Consider the following 21900-nt stretch of genomic DNA (forward strand, 5'->3'; position numbering starts at 1 on the left):
GGAGTTTTCCATTTGTGATACCACGTATGCAGTCAAAAGGTCTAGGACTTTGGGTTTTCAGATCAGGGATGTTCGAGTTGAATGTTGTGCTTCAGAGGGACCATGATTGCTGTTGGCTTGGTTGGTCAGAAGCTACCTGGAGAGACAGTATGTGGAGACTGCTCTTTTGAAAAATTTGGCTCTATAGGAAGAGAGCAGCAAGGGAGTTCCTGGAGGGGAGTGTGGGATTAAGGGAAGGCTTCTCCTTCTAATGGTCAATGAACACATTGACCAGAGCAGGGGAATGTATATGATATGAAAGATAAGACAGACTCATCAGAGGGGACCCTTGGAGGAGAGAGGGAGGAGACTGGTCACACTGGAGTCAGGGTGGCAGTGCAAGGCCACTGCCCTTGTGGACAGACTACTCAAAATAGGCTGGACTCAGGCAGGTCCACTGTAGCTGTGAAGCAGCCTGGCCAGCCTGTGGGCTGGTAAGATAATTAAAGCCAGCCAAGGTTATATAAGCAGACTTAGATAGCAGCTTGGGTTGGGAAGAGAGACACTTAAATCTGGCTTTAGGATTATTTTAAAATCTTACTCTATTATTTGCGTTTATGTATAAATGACTTTCTTCAAGCTCGGTGCTAACTTTGTTGCAAAATTATATAGAAAATCTGCAAAGGGGTGATTTTATAACGTTTTTTGACTTTGCGCAGTTGAACATCTTTGAGAAACTTTTTATTTAAATGTAACACATGCAAAAATGTGCCACAATTCTAAGTATTTGGATGGATTCTCACAAAGGGAATGCCAGGTCAAGAAATGGAACGAGAGTTGCCCTAGAGTCCTCCTGGCCCCTTCCTTTCAGGAGCCCCTCCCTTGGGTCATTACTGCCTGATGACACTGGAGCCTGGTCCTTTCTTTTGGAAACCGCAGCTCTCTGTTGCATCTGAGGCAAGCACAATGATGCTATGGGGTTTGGATGGCTCATACCTCAGCTGGTGGTGGTTTTTATGGCCCCACTGTCCTTAGTTCCTCTCCTCCGGTGTTTCCCTCCTGGAACATCATCGGATTCTGGGAATTGGTAGGGTAGGGCAGGAGTTCTAGGCCCAGAATTTCTGGCTGACCAAAATTCAGATCTGAATGAGACAAGGCCACCTGGTAGGGCAGGCAGGAAGCTGCCTTTTACTCACTGTGTTTGATTTGTGCATGCGTGTGTGTGTGTGTGTGTGTGTGTGTGTGTGTGTGTGTGTGTGTGCATGCAAGGTAGAGATGGAAGCCAGGGTCTGGTGCATGCTAATCAGGTGCTCTACCACTAAGCTATATAACCCTTAGACCCGGGTTTGACTTTCTTGGCATCATGGATCCTTTTAAAGATGGATGGAAACTGTGGCTATCTCTCCAAGAAAAATGCATACCCACTCAGGTTCACAGATGTCTATATCAAGCCTCAGTGGGTTTCCAGAAGCCAAGGGCCATGCAAGAATACTAGGTATGTGGACTTAATACTTCTCACTCTAAATCACCAGTGGAAATGCCTCCGGAGCATGGAGGGTGACTGCTCCACAGGGCTACCACCACTGTCTTGTGTGTTACTAGGAGGAATATATGCCTTCTTAGGCTGTGGCTGAGCAGCTCAGTAGTTAAGGGATAAGCTAGGGTGGTCAATAAAGATACTTAATAGAATGGGCTGGAGAGTTGGCCCAACAGTTAAGAGCACTGGCTGCTCTTGCAGAGGACCTGGGTTTGATTCCCAGCGCCTACATGGTGGCTAACAACCATCTGTAACTCCAGTTCCAGGAACTCTGATGCCCTCTTCTGACCTCCGTGGGCATTGCACAACACAGGTGAACTTACATACATGCAGGCAGTATTCCTCATACAAAAAAAAAAAAATGTTTTAAAAAGATACCATAGAAGTATTCCACCATGTACCTAACACCTGACTAGTTTGATTTCTTGTTCCTGCAGGAACTAGGGAGACACAAGGGCTTTTCCCCATTTTACAGATGCCAGAACTTGCCCCAGGTTCCAGCTAGCACCAACAGAGTGGGAGGTAAAAGTCCTGTCAGTCTTAGGGTCTGATGTCCCAGCCCTCGTTCTATTGCCTTTCTCCCAGAGGGCACTTTCGGCTTTGCTCTAGGTTCTGCCCTGCAGACCCCCACAGCCGTCTGGAGTTTTTCATGCGGATGGCTCAGAGCACCTAGTTCCACTTGTGGGAAATGACTCACTAGAGCCCTGCCATGCTGGGGCTCCAGGGCACACATATACTTCCTGTGTCTCAGCTAGAGCCCTGGGCAGTATGAGCTGGCAGGGCAGATCTCTGAGAGTGGCTAGAAACAGAGAGAAAACCATCCAGCTGTGTATCCTGGGATGAAGGAACTGCTGCCTGGGTTCACATGACAGTTCCGTCACCTGGGGCCTTGGTTTTGTCATCTGTAAAACGGGGGTGGAGGCTGAACTAGATCACAGTATTAGGGTAAGGTCTTTCTTACTGCAGCATCTGCAAGCCTGGGAACCTGAAATTTCTCTTTTATGATAGCAATTCTCACTTTAGTGAGCAGCAAAATCTCCTGAAGGGGGATTTCCCAGTTAAGAACCACAGATCTAGATCCTGTAAACTACTGCCACCAAAGTGATCTGGTCAGGACTTGTTTTTCTCAGCCCATGAAAAATGAAGGCCCCTCACCCAAACAAAAAAAGGAGACTTGCTGTGATACATACAAATTATATGAAATTCAGATTTTAATATCCATTAATAACATCTCACTGGAACACAGTCTCATTCATTTCCATGTCTAGGCTGCTCTTAAGCTGCAAGGCCAGAGTTGAGCTGCTTGGTACACTTCAAGGCACAAGGATGTGGTTGAACTTGATTTTGCCTGTTGGCCCACAAAGTCTCAAGTACTTACTATTTGGTTCTCTATAGGAGAGGTTTGTAGGCTGATCTATGGGAACAGAGAGGAGAGGAGGGGGGAGGAGAGGAGAAGAGGAGGGAAAATAAGTCATCAGAGGTTTTTGGAATCTGAGGGAATCCTGCTCTGGGCTGACTAGCTTGGCCTTCTGAACATGGCTGCCCCAAGGGTGATCTTGAAGGCTCTTCTGAACAATCAAGACCTCCAGTTCCCTGTATATAAACCTGCAATTTCACTTCTGGAGTAGGGGCCTTGGGAGGGAGTCCTCCCTCCACCCAGAGGATAGGCTTCAGGCATCTAGGCAAGTTTTAATGTACATGGGGTTTTCTGGGCAGCAGTTTCTTGGCAGGGCTGGTGACCTTCCTTATCCCTTTCAAACACCTGGGTATCTTTTTCTTCCAGGGCATCCACTTTTCTCTTCTAACCTCTCCTTTCCCAATGTGAACATCTCTGAAGGGTAGCTCCATACATCTATATATACATCCCCCACCTAAGACCAGGTAGCTATGTGACTGGGCAGCTCTTAGGAAAGTCCAGTGGTCTGAGCAGGAGTGTGGAAAGGTGGGATAAGGCCCCTTTCTTAGAGGGCTGAAGACACCCACGACCCCCCACATTATAATCCGCATCAGCAAGAAGCTACCCTTACTCCCCAGACCCCCCTACTGTAGAGTTAGCCAAGCAAGTCTTGACTCCAGCCCTGGGATTCCAGGTATTTTCCCAGCCCCACCTTATCTAATTGCTTTCCAGTCAGTTAATCCTTGGCCACGCCCTCAACTCCAGCCAGGCAAGGCACCTCAGTGTGGCCAGCAGCAGCTTCTAAGACTTCCCATGGCACCAGGCCAAGCCTGGGGCAGCCTCTGGACTCCCCTTGCCCAAACCACATCCTCCCTGCCCTTCCCCACACCTCAAACTCTCCTCTGACTAACATTTCCAAACCAAGCGGAACGCAGGCCAGCCCAAATCCAAAAGCATAGTACCAATTCATTCCCCTCCTGCCCCTTGCTTCAAGGACTGGTCATATCCCTCCTACTGATGAAATACAATTAGGCAAAAAGGGAGTTGTACCTACAGTTCAAGTCTCAGAGCTAATTGTTTTAAGAAAGGTTTCAGCCTTGATTAAAGGGTAATTAGTTACTGCATGTATGTTTGCATTTCCACAAGTGTGTTTGAACTTCTAAGTCTGGCTTTTAACCCTTGGAAACTAGATTCAGCAAATACTTTTATGTTTCAATACCTCTGAGTAAGAGGGAAGGTCTTAATTAAAGAAATGGTCACCCTAAGTAACCAAAACGACAGTGAAATGGGCCAATTGTGCCTTCTCCACATCGGGCACTGTGGGGCGACACTGCAGTGCCAGCACTGATCCCTACTGTGTGTTCTGTTCTGAGCCTTGTTCTGCACTGTCACTCCATCGGGGCCCTTTGTCTCTATGCTTTCCTCCCTCTTTCTGGAGTGTGTGTGTGTGTGTGTGTGTGTGTATGTGTGTGTGTGTGTGTGTGTGTATGTCTGAGGATTGCTTTTTATAGACCCTGCCAGGAGCTGGCTGTGAGCCTTGGGGTTCATTTCTTACTGTTCCCCCTTCCCTCTGGGTGCTCAGAGAGAGGGAAGCTGTAAATAGTACATTTGTGACTTTTGGGATCCGAAACTGTTCTAAAAGCCTGCTGATTCCAGGAGCTAGCCTCCAGACCTGTTCCATCCAGCACCATAGCCACCAGCCACATGTGGTTTGAGCACTTGCAGTGTGTCTGGCCCAAACTCAGTGGTGCCTGCAGAGTAAAATATCTATTAGGTTTCAAAGACTTAGTTTGCAAATAAGACAAAAATAAAAATAACGGTAGCAAAAAACGTTGTTAGCTGCAGCAGCATTCAACTATAAATCCTAGCATTTGAGAGGCTGAGGAAGGAACATAGGGAGTTTGGTGCTAGCCTGGGCTACAGAGGAAGGCCCTATCTCAAAAAAGCAAAACAGGCAACAGTGACAATAAAAAACTTATTGATACTATTGGTTACACCATGCTGAAATTATGAATTTTTGGACATCTCTGATAACATAAAATTAATTTTACCTGTTCCCTTTTTTGTTTTAAATATGACTAGAAAATTGTAGATGTGGCTCACATTATGTTCACACTGGACATGGCTCTGTGGCTGAGATTTTGCTGAATTGGTGAGGGTTCTGTTGTGTTTGCCTTAGGCTTCTGCACACGGCTGCCCTAAGGGTAATCTTGAAGGCTCTTCTGAATAATTCACTTCTGGAGTAGGGGACTTGGGTGGGAGTCCCAAGGATAGACTTCAGGTGTTTGTGCAAGCTTTAAGTGGGGTTTTCTGGGCAGCAGTTTCTTGGCAGGGGTAGGGAAGGGTATTGGTATTCTTTCTCAGCTACTCTACTCCACCACCTTCCTGCCACACTCTCCGTTATCCTTGGCTTCCATGGACCCTCCTGAGCCTTGGACACTCCCTCTCATTCCTCCTTACGGTGGGGATGCAGGAGTGGCAGGTTGAGGCTCCATTGCATCTCCAGGCTCAGCTGGCATACAGCAGGTGCTCACTTAATACCCCCTCAAGAACTCTCTCCTTACATAGACGCTCCTAGAAGCTTTGTGACACCCCTCTGACTTCTGATGATCTTGACTTTTGAGATCCTGACCTTGGATAGATGAATTAACTCTCCCATCTCCCAAGAAGCTTAGTAGACTGAAGTTGAGAAAAGGCCCGCTAACTAGAGCCAAATGCCGGCCAGCATCCAGGCGGCGGGGCTGAGGACACTTTTGCATTGGTTCACTCTTACTGTAGGCACAAATCACTTCTGAGTTTGAGTTAGTAGTCTCTCTATTCCTTCCCACTGTGGTTGTGGGCTCATTTCTAGGGGCTACTTGTACCCACCTACCCTGCTTCTCATCTGGCCTCTTGGAGGATTCTGCACTCTTCTGAGAAGCCTCGCAGATTCATTGTCAAAGGTCTGACCATTGTCTTCTACTTTGCTCAGTCTAGACAACTTATTTCATTGATTTTGTCAATGAGTATTGAGTACCCACTGTATGTCAGGCACCACTAGGGACATAGCTATGAATAGACTCGTTTTCTACCTCTAGAGTTCCCATGCTAGAAAAGAGATTAACAAAGAAAATTCTAAGGCAATATTACCAAGTACTGTCAGGGTTATGAAAAGAAGGCAGTCTGAGGACAGTGACAGAGGTGCCAAGAGCGTAGCCAGTACCCTTCCCAGGAACTGACATCTGAACAGAGACCAGGATATCTAGAAAGCAGGCATTCTCCTGGAGGAAGCATTATGTGTAAGGGCCCTGAGACTTATATTACTGGGCTCCTTTACATTTTTTTTCCTTATTAAGAAGTACTTCATTTTATACAATTAAACGGATCCCTTTATTTCCTGTCTTCCCTGTTCAGAGGTGGGGTGTCCCTCAGACGAGGAGCTATAGAAAAGGGAGGAAGTCAGTTTGTAATTAGCAAATCTACTAAGTTAATTTCATTCTCGACCCAATAAAGAACTTAAAGGCCAGAGAGAGCAAGCTGCCTGAGTGTGTCAGCCTCAAATCTACCCTTTTTTGCATGCACCCCTCTTCCTGGCTGCAGGAACAGGCTGTTCTTGGGGGCTTCCTTTTCTAGGGCCTGGTGCAGTCCACCTGTGATCTAGCGACCCAGGCCCATCAATAAGGATCTGGATTCTAGCTGTGTCTAGGTGGACAGAAAAGAGGAGAGGTTGTTCCCGAGTATCTCCCCCATTAGGACGTGTACTCTCAATGCTGTTTACATCCCACGGTGGGCACGGCACTGACTGTAAACTGTGGGACTATAAACAGAAGAGCCTCCAGTTCATGGAATGTCACCTGTACTTCTGGCATCACTGGCTCTTAGCACAGGACCCTGCTTCCCTCTGAGAACAGGCTGGGCCTACTCCAGGTCACTCTGTTCTGTGGAACAGAGCCTTTAAGGCTGTGCCTAACCTACAATGACTCCATCCTATAAAGTAACAGTTCTGACCTGAGTTACTCCATTTTGGGGATAAATGCTAAGAAAGAATGTCTCTCTATCTTGTTTATACAAGTAAATAACTACCATCTTCCACCATACTAGGAGGGACAAACTGATAAATAATTTATTTGTGTCAATTAATAATGGAAGGAAAATGTATCAAATTGGTATCAGAAACAGCAGACATAGGAGCGCATCAATCACCCCAGATGTAACACCGTCATCTGGGGCTGTAAAAGGAGTAGCGCCTGAAGACTGAAATGTGGCCCAATACTAACCAGGCGGGGGTCAGTTATGGGCCTTGTCCCAGAGATTATAGTGAAGGACTCCTGCCTCTGTCCCTGTGTTCTAGCTGGAGAGTGGTGTCTCCTGTCAGTGACACTCAGCCTGCTTCAAACTGACCTCCTGAAGTGGCCTGTCATCTGGGCCCACATGTGACTTAGCTGCACCTGAACAGATCTGTGCCCCCAGTCCCCTGCAGACTCTTCCTTAAGCCTATGTCCAGGCTCTTTGGCTGGACAGCCTCTCTGACCTCAAAGCTTCTGTAATCCTTTCTTAACCATCTTGTAACCTCCCTCTTCCTCTTCTCTTCTATTTTCTCTTCTCTTCTCTTCTCTTCTCTTCTCTTCTCTTCTCTTCTCTTCTCTCTTCCCCCCCCCACTGCTTAGAATGATTATTGGGATCTTATAACCATCATAGTATCCTGCTCACCTCTCCTCTCCCCTCCCCTCCCCTCCCCTCCCTTCCCCTCCCCTTTTCTCTCTCCTCTCCCTTCCCCTCCCCTTCCCTCCGCTGTCTCTCTCTGTGAAGTATGTGATCTGAGAGTTAATATTAGTAATTATGGTTGCAGGCTGGGGGGCTGAAGAGATGGTTCAGTGGTTAAAAACACTGTTCTTGCAGAAGACCCGGGTTCGATCCCAGCACCTACATGGCAGCTGACAATTGTCCATAACTCCAGTTCCAGGGGATCTGACAGCCTCTTCTGTCCTCCACGAGCATTACATGACACAGGTGCACTTACCTGCGTGCAGGCAATACACACATACACATAAAAATAAAAAATAAAAAAATAAAAAAGATTGCAGGCCGGGTGTAGTGGTGCACGCTCTTATGCCTTATCCTCCCAGCACTCGGGAGGCAGAGGCAGGAGGATCTCTGTGAATTCAAGTCCAGCTTGGTCTACATAGTGAGTTCCAGGCCAGCTGGGGGCTATGGGGAGACCCTGTCTCCAAAAGACAACAACAACAAAGATTGGAATAAAAGAACCTGTGAGTGCCAATGGCCAGTTAAGTGAAATCAGAATTACTTGGCAAATTGCAGCCCATAGTGGAGCTAATGAATTTCTTTTATTCACTAAATTCTGACATTGTGGAAAGACACAAGCCATGGGTTCCTGATATAACATACTCATGACAACTCCTCTGTCCTCCCTTTCCCTCCCTCTCCCTTCCCCTCCCTCTCCCTCCTCCTCCCTCTCCCTTCCCTCCCCTCCTCTTTCTCCTTTCATGACAACTCCTCTGCCCTCCCCTCCCTCTCCCTCTCCCTCCCCTCCCTCTCCCTTCCCTCCCCTCCTTCTCCCTCTCCCTCTCTACCCCTCTTCCTGTCTAGCTTCCCTCTTTCCCAGTTTTAGTGCCCCCATTTTTGCCTCGATAATACCTGTCTCCTATTATCTCCCCTCTTTTTAGTGCCTTCCTTCCCCTTTATCCCCAGGGATCCTTGTGTGCCCTTCCTGTCTCCCAAGTTGAATATCCTCATTTTCCCCATTTCCCCCTTGATAACGTCAATTCCATACTATCCCTCTTCCCCTCCCTCTCCCCTCCCCTCCTCTTTCTCCTTTCTGTAATGGGGCCTGAACTTAGCACTTGGAACTTGCTCATACAAGGCAACTACGTTACTATACTCTTTTTTATTTTGAGACAGGCTCTTTCTGAACTGTTTAGAGGGGCTTTGGACTCACTCTGCAGTCAGGTTTGAACTCTTGATCCTCTTGCCTTAGCCTCCTGAGTATTCTCTGTGTTTTCCTTCCCCTTCAGAAAAACAGTACCTCTAGAAGGGCAGGGGCCAGGCATGTTCTTACCCAGGGCCACTTCTGGGCATCACAAAGGCTGGTAGAGGGTCCCTGTATGGGAGCACGAAGCTGGGTGGGACAGATGCCAGACCATAAGGAGGGTTGGGGGAGAAGGCTGGGAGTCAGTTTCAGCTGTCCAAAATGGGAAGCAGGCAAGCTTTACCCTTTGACCTCTGTGCTATATGAATGTTTTACCTCCACAGTTCTTGACTTACTATCTTTTATTTTATTTTTATTACATTTTAAGTGTATTGTATATGCACACACACATGTGCACATGTGTGTAAACAACTATACACATGTAGAAGTCAAAGGATAACTTGAATGAGTCAATTCTCTCTTTCCACTATGCAGAGTCTGGGTATTAAGATCAGGTGTTCAGGTTTGGTGGCAGCTGCCTTAACCTGCTGAGCCATTTCTCTCTGTCTCTGTCTCTCTCTCCCCCTTTCCTTCCTTCCCCACTCCCTCTTTCCCTCCTTCCCCCTCTCCTTTCTCTTCCCTCTCTGACCCTCCCTCCCTCCCCTCTTCAACTGCCTTTAGAAAGTGGTCCTGTCTGGCTCCCTAGTGTTCCCAAGTTTGCTGAGCTGAGGGGACCCTGTCATCAGCCTGGCCATGGGGTGGGGGCACCCACATGTGGTTTCAACCCCCAAGTACCTGTAAGTCTAGACAGATGCAAGTATATGTATCCATGTGTATCTTGTACCCACAACTCCAGCCAGCTAGAATCCTATCTGTACAGTCCAGCTAAGCTAAAGGACCAGTTAGAAAAAAATAAATCTACATCCCCTTTTAGCTTTTCCACATTTACATCCCCATCCTGGCCTGCCTTCAGCTGGCTCTGGAGAAGTGGGGGCCTCCTGAAGTTTAGACATTAATTACTGTGTTAGAATATTTTTAAAATTACAAGGCATGGCCACAGGAGACAAAAGGCAGGAGGAGCTGGAGAGGAGGGCAGGGGGAGGCTGTCACTAAAGAGGGTGGAGCTAAAGGGTGGCCAGGCAGGAGGCTGGGTGAGAAGACACCTTGGTTCCTGCTTCAGTCTAAGGCCAATACCTCCTACAGAGAGCACTGAGAACAGAAGCTTGTAGCCCACCCAGGACTGGGTATAAGATGCAAGCCTTTTAACTTGATCGTGAGTGAAAAAGTTTCAACGACTCCGTATCTCCCCTCCCTACTGAAAGCCTTAAATGTAGAATTCCTGATATGTGAATGAAGATAGTTTTTCACAAAGGGGTGAAAGATCAAGTCATTGTCCCATGGTTGGTCAGGATGGAGTTGAGGGCTCCCTGGGAGGGACCTGGGAGAGACCTGGAAGGGTAGAGGTCACCAGGCTCTGCCACTCAACCTGATTTTAACAGCTGATGCTATTAGGAAAAATGCCCCTGCCAAGATACCCTTCATAGGGCTATTTCACCCTTCACTGAGCTGCAGGTATTCTGACTGTGTTTTGGAGAAATCTCCCAAAGCCATCTCATACCACTTTCCAGAAGAGAATATGGAGCTCACCTCCTGGGACAGCCTCTTGGGACAGACAGCCTAGCACACTGTACTCTGGCCATCCTTGGAGTTTGAAGGTTTAAAAATGGTTCTGGAGTGGAGACTGGTTTCCCTTTGAAAACCAGTGTCTGGTAGAAGCTGGTATTTTTGTAACTGTAGGCTCTCTATCAGATCCTGTGTTACCATGGTTGCTAAGGGGAACACTGGCTTCAAATTTCACATTTCAGTGTGCAGAGCCTGGCTAAGGAAGTGGAACAGTTATGGGGTGGGAGTGGTGAGAGGATGGGGAGGTTGGTGGGCTGGGTGGGAGACTCCTATTTTATTCTGAGGCAGCCTCACAGGGGCCGCCTCTGTGTGTGCATGCGTGTGTCTGGGGGGATTCTGAGCAGGGTCAGCATCATACCAAGAGTGGCTTGTTGTGTGTGCCAAGCAAAAGAGGGGGAACAAATGGGTGGGGAGGGGAGACTACGTATGTGGGGGTTATTTCAGCACGGTTCCAGGAATGGTGGCTTAAGCCTGGGTATTCATAGCGGCAGCTGTGGCCTGTAGGGACCCTGATGGTAAACCCAAAGTGCCCAGGGCCTTCATGGTCAGAGGAACATTCTGCATGGACTCTGTGCCTAAGATTAGGGCTGAAAGAAACTATTCAAGAAGAAAGAGTTTCCTGGTGTTCAGGCTTTGTTTCCACTCTTCACATCCTGTTCGACTGTTACAGTACAGAAGCACAAACACGTCAAGAAAACTAGGCACTAGAGTCTATCCTCTGCTAAGCCGGCTCTAGGGTTCCTCCATTCTCTAAGTCTCCATATTCGGAGCATCATTTTCACACAGCACTGAGTTCCCCAGAATCCCCTGGCTCCAAATTTAGGTGACTTTAGTACATTTCAGATCAGCAAGGAAGCAATGTTTTTACCACTGTTAGTTGAATGAATGCATAAACTCCTTTCCAGTGTTGCTTTCAGAGTTAAAACTTTTAGAGGCTCTTGGGAGTCACCTTGCTATACCAGAATGCCTCTGGTGAGCACCTCCTCTTTGTCCCCAGGAGTTCCCTACCCTTCAGCTACCCTCTTTCCCCTATATTTATCCAGCTTATGGTCCACCATACCTGTTCTATGTAATTTCTGCAGATGTGGTTGCCCTGTGGAAGGAGATGGGGATCACAGTGCCTCTTTCTAGAGCTACTAAGAAAACCTTGTAGTTCAGTAGGAAAGAAGCTTGGTGTCAGACAAAATCATTGCTTCAAGCATGACACGGCCTGGGGTAGTGATGCAAGCCTGTAATTCCAGCACTAGGGAGGTAGGGACAGGAAGATCAAGAATGTAAGGTAGCTTTCAGCTACACAGTGAGTTTGAGGCCAGCATGGGCTATATCAGACCCTGCTTCAAACAAACAAAACCCCAAACCCAAAATCAAGAATGAACATTAATTCCTGAGTCAAATACAGTTGGGGTTCTGTGATAAGTGAAACTCAGCCTTGAGGTACCAATGGAAGAATGAAATGATTTAAAGATAACTGGCAAAGGGTCACAAATCATTAATACAACAAGATGTCACAGGACAAGTCCAAACTACAGGTGTCAACAACCCTAGCTGGACACTAGCTCTACAGCATGCTCCAAGTGTAAACTAGGGTTGGAGAGCTGGCTCCAACTCTGAACACTGGCTGCTCTTGCAGAGGACCTGGGTTCAGTTCCTAATACCCATGTGGCAGTTAACAACTGTCTGTAATTCCAGTTCCAGGCTCTAACGCCCTCCTTTGGCCTCTGTGGGCATTGTATAACATGGGTACACTTAAATACATGTAGGCAAAACACTCATACACATGAAATAAAATAAATAATTAATTAAAAAAAAGAGTTAAAGGGGCTCAGTGGTTAAGAACACTGGCTGTTCTTGCAGAGGACCCAGATTTGGTTCCCAGCACCCACTTGGTAGATAACAGCCATCCATAACTCCAGTTCCAGGGGATCAGATACCCTCTCTGACCTCTGTGGCCACTGCATGAAGGCAATACATACATGCAGGCAATACACTCATACACATAAAATAAAAATAATATAGACAAAATTTTTTAAATATTTTATTTTATTTTTATTTTTTTATGTATATGCATGCATTGCCCGCATGTAGGTAAGTACACCCATGTCATGCAATGCCCACAGAGGACAGAAGAGGCTGTCGGATCCCCTGGAACTGGAGTTATGGACAGTTGTTAGCTGCCATGTGGGTGTTGGGGTTCGAACCCGGGTCTTCTGCAAGAATGGCCACTGTTCTTAACCACTGAGCCATCTCTTCAGCCCCATAAAGGCAACATTTTCAAAAAGAGTTACAAACTGCTAGGCTTGGTGGTACATTTCTATGATCCCAACTCTGGAGGCTAAGACATGGGATCATGAATTTGAGGCCAAAAAAGCTTGCAAATCACAAAAGCAGGAGTGAGCCTGGCCTTTAAGGGATGTAAGAGCCAGGCAGGAGGAATACCAATCTGCCCATAGAAATATAACTGGGGCAGTGTGCCTGGCAGGGACACTGCATCTGACTCTGGGGGCCTGGATGCCCAGTTAGGACTATGGTCTTCCCTTAGTGGCCTCTTAATGAGATATTTCTTTTGAGCCACACCGGAGATATGATTTGCACCAGAGCAATGCCTATGATAAGTTCACTATGTGGCTGCCCCATGCCGCTTGGTTTTCATGAATGCCCCACCCTACCAAGCAACCCAGAATATCTGCATATTACAGAAAAGAATCTTGAGGGTTCAAAAGCTGATATATTAGGTTAAAGTCCCATAGCTAGGAAGTGCAGCTGCTGGGATTCAAACCTGGGTCTCAGGTCCTAAGGCTGGGCCCTCCCACAATGCTTTTGGCTAGTCAGTAGTTGCTCACTAAATGCACTGGTGATGCAGCTGCTCTTGGTACTTGACTGTGGTCACCAACCAGAATCAATCTGGAAAACTTCCATCCCCCCACCCCCAGCCCAACCCTATCCCCAGGAAGTTTGGGTGAAGGGGAGGAGGAAGGAACAATCTGGGAATTAGTGATTTTGTAAAACTTTCAGAGGTACGGGGTGAGGATCATTTCCCATGGATCCAGCCAGCAAATCTCCCCTCCCTATGGAATCCCTGGCTGCCCAGAGCACAGCCTACCTCAGGCTTCTTTTGGCCCCAGCTAGGCTGCCAAGCAGTCCCATCCCCTGCTCTGGGGGAAGGTAGGAGTGGTCCTCCTGGCAAGGTGCCCCTGAATAGTATCCTGCAATAGCCTAGGCTCTCCACCCACGCCCACTTCATCTCAGTCTTTTCCGAGGTCAAATTTCCCTGGAGCCAAAACAATGTGAGCAATTGAATGCAGACTCACGCACAAAGTTCAAAAAAGTGTCTCCCTCATTGTTGAACAGAGCAGTTTCATTTCCTGACGAGGATGACTTGCTGGCCTCTGTTCTCCCGGTGTGAGGTGTGCTTGGCTCCATGGAACAGCCCAGACTGCTGCTTGCCAGGTCTGTAGTGAGGGGCTCCCCTTCCAGGCAGACTCCTACAGAACTCCCTTCTACAGGAACAGCATGGAAGGGGAGGTGTGTGGGGGGGGCTGGAAGGTGGTGAGGCGGGATGAGAGATTTCGGGCAGAAAGTACTGCCCCCCATTCTTCCTCTGCAAGATTCCTGACCTCTGGCTATGGCTGCCAGACTCTGAAGAGGGCAGGAGATGAGCTAGTGGTAGAGAGGGGGAAGCAGTGGATGAGAAAAGGAAGGTAGGATGTTCTAGGGAAGGAGGAGGAGGAGCAAGAGGAAGTGGCGGGGAAGCAGGCACTGAGCTTTCTTGAAAAACTCCCCTGCTACAGGAATTTCCAACAAAGCTCTTCTAGTAAGAGGTGAAGAGAAAGGTGTCTTAAGAAAACATCCCCAGGGCCCAGAGGGGACAGTGGGATGGAGAGGAGGGACAGAGACCCTTGAAAGGTCACAGAAGAAGGGTGTTGGTCAGGCTTCTACCTGGGAGGCCTCAGTCAACTTCTCTGAGGACCTGGGTTGGATGATAACAGGCAGAGAATGCTGATACAGAGAGCTCACAGGATCTTTTGTCATCTGTATCTTCTTGAATCGTTTTACAATGTTTTATAGTTCTCAGTGTGTAAGTTGTTTTTTACTTCATTAGTTTTCTCAAAGTATCTGATTATTTAAAAAAGGATTTTATTACTTTAATTTTATGTGTATAAGTGTGTTGCCCGCATGGGTGTAACTGCACCCGTGTTGTACACTGACGACAGAGATCAGAAGAGAGCATCTGCTTTCTTGGAACTGGAGTTATGGATGGCTGTTAACTACCATGTGGGTGCTGGGAACTGAACCTGGGTCCTCTGCAAGAGCAGCAAGTGCTCTTAACCGCTAAGCCATCTCTCCAGTCCCAGTATCTGACTCTTTTTAATGCTATTGTAGATGGTACCGTGTTCTCCATTTCCTTCCTGGGCAATTAGTATAGGAAATTCAAGTGGCTTTCATATCTGATTTTGCATCCTGAGACTTTTTTGAACTTGTTTATTAATTGTAACAAGGTTTTTTTGTTGTTGTTTGGGGACAGGGTCTCATAGCCAAGGTCTTCTAGCCCTTGCTGGCCTATAACTCTCCATGTAGAGCAAGCTGGCCTATAACTCATAAAGATCCACCTGCCTCTGGCTCCTGAGTGCTAGTCTTAAAGGTGTGCACCTCCATGCTTGACTAATTGTAAATTTTTTTGTTTTTCTTTTTTGAGACAGGGTCTCACTGTGTAGCCCTGGCTGACCTGGAAACTCACTGTGTAGTGACCAGCCTAGGCTGGTCTCAAACTCACAGAGATTTGTCTGCTTCTGCCTCTTGAGTACTGGGATTCAAGGCGTGCACCATCATGCCCAGCTAATTCTAAGTTTTTTGACGCCCCTCAGCACATTCTAAGACTGAACCACTACATGACCCAGTAGTCTTGCTTCTGGGATTTATTCAAAAGAACAGAAACCATAACCTCTAAGAGATATCTGTACTCATTCCCATGTTCATTGGAATGCTAGTCAGAGTACAGCCACACTACAAAACAACTGCAATGTTCATCAGTGAGACAATGAAAGAGAATAGGATACTATTCAGCATTTAAAAAGAAGGAAATCCTACAATACCAGCAATGGGGATGAACTTGGAGGACATGCTAAGTGAAAAGCCAGCCAAGGAGGAGGAGTACCACAGGATTCCACCTACATTAGGTGCTATGGTTTGGAAGTAGTTTGTTCCCTAGAGTTTATGTTGGAAGTTTGTCCTCAGTGTGGCACTGTTGGGAGCTGGCATGAAACCTTTCAAAAGTGGGGCACATAATGAGAAGAAATCAGGACACCGAGGGGTACTACCTTCTAAAGGGGGTGCATTCTGGTCTTGTAAAGTGAGTTCCTGATTCTTATAAAAAGAGCAGGTCTGACCCCTGAATCACCCTCTGTGATCTTTCTCATGCACTTTGTGCCATGATGTCATTTACCATGATGTAACACATCCAGGGGAGCCCCTGTGGAGCTGGAACCATGGTGTTTGGACTCATAGCCTCTGAAACTGTGAGCTAAATAAATCTCTCTTCTTTATAAAACATTTAGGATCTGGTATTTAGTTATAGTAATAGAAATCGGGCTAATACATTAGATATCTAGAATAGTCTTGGGTATCTAAAACAGAGAGGGTCTTCTGGGCACTCTTATGTTCCTTCTTAGCCAGCCCAGTACACGTCCTTCTCTATGCCATGCAAAAGTAACTAATACAAAGTGCTATGAGGCCCTTTTGCAGATGAGGGAAGCTCAGAGTAGGCTATTTCTCTCCCAAGAGGGCACAGCTAAAAGTCAGCCAAATGTGAATGCAGGCAGTGGGTAGCTGGAGACAGTGGTGCTGCTCATGCTCAGGGTTCTGGTTTCTTTTACAAAATGGTGAAGACCACAGATGGTTTACTGTTCAAGACTACCATGAGCACAGTGTGGCTCTGTGTTTGTCAAAATGTTCCTACAAAACTAAATGCATCAAACAAGTGTGCATTAGGAAGGCCCTTCTGCTCCTTGTCTGTGCAGACCTCCTGGCACCTTCCAGATCTCACACCACAAAGTTCGCACTACTTTAGGTGGTGTGAAAAGTATCCCAGCAGCCAGAGCCAGCACTCCCTACAGCCCTGCTTCCTGCTGGGGGAGCAGGTGACAACACCACAGGAGGGGTCCAGATCATGCAAGGGGAATGGGCAATTCAGGTCACTGTCTTAGAACAGCATTCCTCCCTGTCTTGAGGTGGCTCATAGGGGCACAGGGCCACATGGAAAAGGATGGACAGTCCTCAGAGGCTGTCTCCCAGCTCCCTGCTTCTGAGAAGGCCACCTTCCACTCATCCCAAAGGGATACAAAAGACCAAGTTGCCAGTCCTCTGGGCATTACACACTGAGCCCAGACCACCATCCTATGAGGGGATGCTGCCCAAACAAAAGCACACTCCTCCTTTTGCTTAAATTGCTCATCATCACCTGTTTAAAAACACAAACATGTCCCTTGACTCTGTCCTCCTTCAGCCACCTGGTCCCTTTTCTCTGTAGCTTTCCTCAGAAGATGTGACAAAGAACCTATCCTCTCCACCACTGAGGCCCAGGGCCCTCCTTATTGCCAAACCGAGGTCACTTCTCTGTCCTGGCCCCAGAAACTCTTCCTCCCTGTGTCCTGGTGGCAGCAAAGGTCTACTGCCAGGGTGGGAGAGGTCAGGATGGGTGGAGTCAGGGCTGGTATCAGCTCCTGTTCATATACTGTTCTGGAACCTTCTTGATATCACATTTTCTGACCTGTGTCCTTCTTCGTCGGTCCCTCTCCACCTGCTATATGATTCTACCATCTCCCAGTCCACACTGTCTTCTTGGGATGCCACCTGTTCCCAGTCTCCAGCACCAAGTGCTTATGAACACACAGCAGGAAGAGCTCCCAACCTTCATGTGGCCTCCGCTGGAGCTTTAGAGTCTCTGCCCACCAGCCTTAGGGCAGCTCCCGAGGATGTCAACAGGTGAGCCTAATATATGTCCCAAGACCTATTCCTGGCTCTTATCCTTACAATGCTTCTTTTCCTCAAACTGCCACCTCAGAAAATGAGGCCACTAGGCTGGTAAATGGGAATTCCATCACTTCCTCCTCCCCACTGTCTCCTCCCCAGTCTGATGACTGCCACTCAGGACACTGGAGGCCCATCCCTGGCTTGTTCCTTCCTAGTGGGCGCTTGGCTGCCTTCCCACTTTCACTTTGCCCTGACCAGTACCAACGGCTTCCAACTAGCCTCCCAGATTCCCTTTCTGCCCCTTTCCACTCCTATTTGCCCACAATGACACTGTAGCCTTAGAAATCTGGTAGGTAAGCACCTGTAGAGTTCCTGCTTCTCCGAAGTTTCTTGGCCTCTTTTATTTATTACTTTTTAAGATAAAATTAAGAAGGAAGGCTGTGGGGTTGAAGAGATGGCTCAGTGGTTAAAAGCACTGGCTGTTCTTGCAGAAGACCTGAGTTTGATTTCCAGCACCCACATGGTGGCTAACAACCACCCATGTTCCAGGGGATCTGATACCCTCTTCTGACCTCCATGGGCATTGTATGACACGGGTGCACCTACCTACATGCAGGCAGTACACTAATACACATAAAATAAAAATAATGAATAAAATATTTTTAAAAAGAAGGAAGGCACCTGGGCGTGGTGGTGCATGCCTTTAATCCCAGCACTCGGGAGGCAGAGGCAGGCGGATCTCTGTGAGTTCAAGGCCAGCCTGGTCTACATAGGGAGTTCCAGAACAGCTGGGGCTACAGGGGCTACAGGGAGACCCTGTCTCAAAAAAGGCCAAAAAAAAAAAGAAAAAGAAAAAAGAAAAAAGAAAAAAGAAGGAAGGCTGGGTGAGATGGTGTACTTGAGAGGCAGAGGCAGATGGATTTCTCTGAGTGAGTTTGAGGCCAGCCTGGTCTATATAGTGAGTTCTAAGCCAGCTGGGGCTACAGGAGACTGTTTCAAAAACAAACAAACAAACAATTTTTTTTTTTTTTCCAGAGCTGAGGATCCAACCCAGGCCTGTGCCTAGACAAGCGGTCTATCCAACCCCAAACAAATTTTTAAACAAACAATTCAATGGTAAACCAAGTCAACCCAAAGATACATTTACTGAAATGTAGATCTCATCTTCTAAGTGATAATTAGGAATTCTTGAAGTCTTAAGTTAAAACTTACTTCTTATATTAGCTCAATAAAACCTTGGCTTTCAAAGCAGACACATGAGGAATTATCTTTTTTTTAAACAAAGGATCCATTCTTTCATGATCCAAGTTCATTGCTTTCCCATATTTCCCCCTGTGTATCTGGGCAGAGCACCTGCCGTGGGCGGGGCAGGGCCGGTTCTCTTACCTCCCTGAGGCACGTGTAGATGGGGCACACCAGCACTCGGAAGGGCTCTCCCGTGCTGCTGCGCATGGTGCCGAACACCTCGCACAGGAAGGTGATGAAGCCGAGCCAGCGTTCCACGTCCTGCTGCTGCAGTTCCTCGCGCACAGTGAAGTCCTTCTGCCGAGGCACAAGAGACAGTGTCAGCCTCATCCTGCCTGGGAGGCGGCCCAGGCACCACCTGCTGTACCACTAAGCCAGCTGTCCAAGGCCTGACCCTGTGAAGCTGGCAAAACTTATGGTTTAAATGATGGAGACCACCTTGCTTTGAGTCCATGGCCCCTCTTCTTCAAGAAATAACCAAGGTTGGGTGCACAGCTTTGCTACTTCTGAGTGTTGCTCAGACTTGGTGTGGGTCACCCTCCTTCCCTGAGGGCAGCTGTGTCTGGAAGATTCCAAGAATGTGGACTGTAAGATGTGTGTAGTGGTGGGGGTCAACACCTTTCCCAGATTTATCACCTCCCCATTCAGTTTCCTGGGTCTAAACTGTCTCCCTTGACTGACCCCAAATCACCAACCTTCCTTTCAGGGAGGTTAAGGAGAACACTGCTTGTTTGTACAGGTCAGTGGTCTATCCCCAAAGCCCATCTCAGCCTTTACACTGGACTCAAAACTCAAGTAAAGAGGCTGGAGAGATGGCTCAATGGTTAGGAGCACTGGCTGTTCTTCCAGGACTTGGGTTCCATTCCCAACATCGACATGGCAGCTTACAACCATCTTTAACTCCAGTTCCAGGGGATACAATGCCCTCTTCTGGTCGCCAAGGGCATTGCATACAAGGATGTGCTTAGATACATGCAGGCAAAACACTCATACACATAAAAACAAAACCAACTAACCAACCAAACAAAAAATCCCAAGTAAATCCTCTGCCAGTGACTGGCATAGCAGATAGTAGAGAAATTTTTAAAAATTTCATTAGTTTAGTTTTGTGTGTGTGTGTGTGTTTGTGTGTGTGTGTGTGTGTGTGTATCTGTGTGTACACATGCCATAGTAGGGGTATGGAGGTCAGAGGACATCTTTGTGGAATTGGTTCTCTCTTTTTATCTTTACATGGGTTCTGGGGATCAAACTCAGGTCTCTAGACTTTTGTGGCAAGTGCCTATACTCACTGAACCATCTTGTTTATCCAATAGGAGAATGAAGTCCTGATTCACTCACTCATTCGTTCTTTCAAACTCTGTGACAGGCAGTACACAAGAGGCTAGGGTAAGACCTGTTCACTCTTAGCTATTGATATGAGAGATAGGCTAACTGCCAAAGAAGGTTCCAGTGAAGGGATCTGGAGAGCTCAGAAGGAGGAGTCATTATTCTCAACTGGGAATCAGGGCCTTGAAGGAGGCTAGGATTCTGAGAGTTGGATAGGTGCCTAGAGTAGTCAGACCACAGAAGAGGAAGCAGAATAGAGGGAGCCAGAGGCTGGGGAGGGGGACACAGAGTCATTCAGTGAAGAGTTTCAGTTTTGTAACATGAAAAGGTTTTAGAGATTTGTCATACAACAATGTGAATGTAAATACTAGCAAGTGGTACATTTAGGAATGGTTGAAATGGTAAATTTTATGTCATTTTATTAAAAGTAAGAAAAAAGTTAAAAATTTTCTTGAAAGTATGTTCCAGTCACCAAAATTTATGACTCACTTCTGAGGAAATCATGGTACAGAAGAACAGGAAGGGAAAACTGAAATTGAAACCAGGTAGACTTATGAAGTTAAGTCAAAATAAGTCAGTAAAATGTTGGTTTTAACAGTGAATCAAAAGCTAGGAATAATTTTTGGGAGAGAAGATGTAAGTTTAATTTTAAATATTTTATTTATTATTTTTATTTTATGTGTATGAGTGTATTGCCTGCATGTATGTGAGTGCACCCGTGTCGTGCAGTGCCATGGAGGTCAGAATAGGGCTTCGGATTCCCCTGGAACTGGAGTTAAGGACTGTTCGTAGCCACCAAAATTTATTTTAGATGCTGTCTCATGTTACTATGTTTAGCTCAACTTCAATTAAAAAAATATTTATCATTTTTACTAAATGTGTGTGAGTATATTGCCTGCCTGAATGTATGTTTAAGTGCACCCACGTCATACAATGCTCTTGGAGGTCAGAAGAGGGCATCAGATTCCCCTGGAATTGAGGTTATGGATGGTTTTTAGCTACCATGTGGGTGCTGGGAATCAAATGTAGGTCCTCTGCAAGAGCAGCCACTGCTTTTAACCATTGAGCCATTTCTCTAGCCCTTAACTCTAATTTTTAAATGTAACTTAAATTATAATTTCATAGTAGCAGTTACTTAGTAGTCTAAAATTAAATGACCAATGGCTGGTAAAGACTAAGGGAAGGGAATAAAGCAAACATTACTTCCCAGTTTAGACCAAAAGGATTTTCAGGTTATTGCTTCTCTCCTAAGTCTGGTAATCAGAGAAATATAAGTTAAAGTATACCTTTAAAAATATTAAAATTGTACCCCCACGATAGCTCAGTGGGTAAAGGTACGTGTCACTAACTCTGACAACCTAAGTCCAGTCCCTGGAGCTACGTGGTGAAAAAACAGAAGAGACTCCAGCAAACTGTCCTGTGAATTACACATGTATGCTGCATGGCATGTGTGCACCCAAACACATACACATGCAAAAGTGCATTAAAAATTAAAATTATATCAGGGCTGGAGAGATGGCTCAGCAGTTAAGAGCACTAACTGCTCTTGCAGAGGACCCGGGTTTGGTTCCCAGCACCTACATGGCAGCTACAAACCATCCTTACCTCCAGTTCCAGGGGACTCCAAAGCCCTCTTCTGACCTCTGCAGGCATTGCATGACATGGGTGCACTTACATACATGCAGGCAACACACTCATACACATAAAATAAAAACAAAAAACAATCAAAAAAATATCATCTTGGGTCTGGAGAGATGGCTTAGCAGTTAAGAACAATGGCTGTTCTTGTAGAAGACCTGGGTTTGAATCCCAGCACCCACATGGCAGCTAACAACTGTCTGTAATTCCAGTTTCAGGGGATCC

General features: G+C 46.8%; 1 protein-coding gene and 1 long non-coding RNA gene across 6 annotated transcripts in view; one reads left to right on the forward strand and one right to left on the reverse strand.

Annotated features, from left to right (window-relative positions):
- Ctif (cap binding complex dependent translation initiation factor) overlaps positions 1-21900 on the reverse strand; it is a 301545-nt gene that overhangs the window by 23307 nt on the left and 256338 nt on the right. For 4 of the 5 annotated variants that reach the window (XM_017796323.2, XM_017796324.2, XM_008825890.3 and 1 more), the window contains exon 10: positions 18853-19008. In XM_017796323.2, coding sequence (XP_017651812.1) covers positions 18853-19008 — 156 coding nt within the window. Of the gene's footprint in view, positions 1-2787; positions 2931-18852; positions 19009-21900 lie in introns of those variants that run through there. The other variant, XM_029560081.1, reaches the window with a different exon arrangement.
- On the forward strand, positions 13825-18825 carry LOC115068936. Its single transcript, XR_003848277.1, has 3 exons — positions 13825-13947; positions 17321-17478; positions 18502-18825. It is a non-coding gene; the product is annotated as an uncharacterized LOC115068936 (long non-coding RNA).

This window comes from Nannospalax galili, unplaced genomic scaffold (assembly GCF_000622305.1).
Source record: "Nannospalax galili isolate Female #2095 unplaced genomic scaffold, S.galili_v1.0 scaffold169, whole genome shotgun sequence".
Lineage (NCBI taxonomy): Eukaryota > Metazoa > Chordata > Mammalia > Rodentia > Spalacidae > Nannospalax > Nannospalax galili.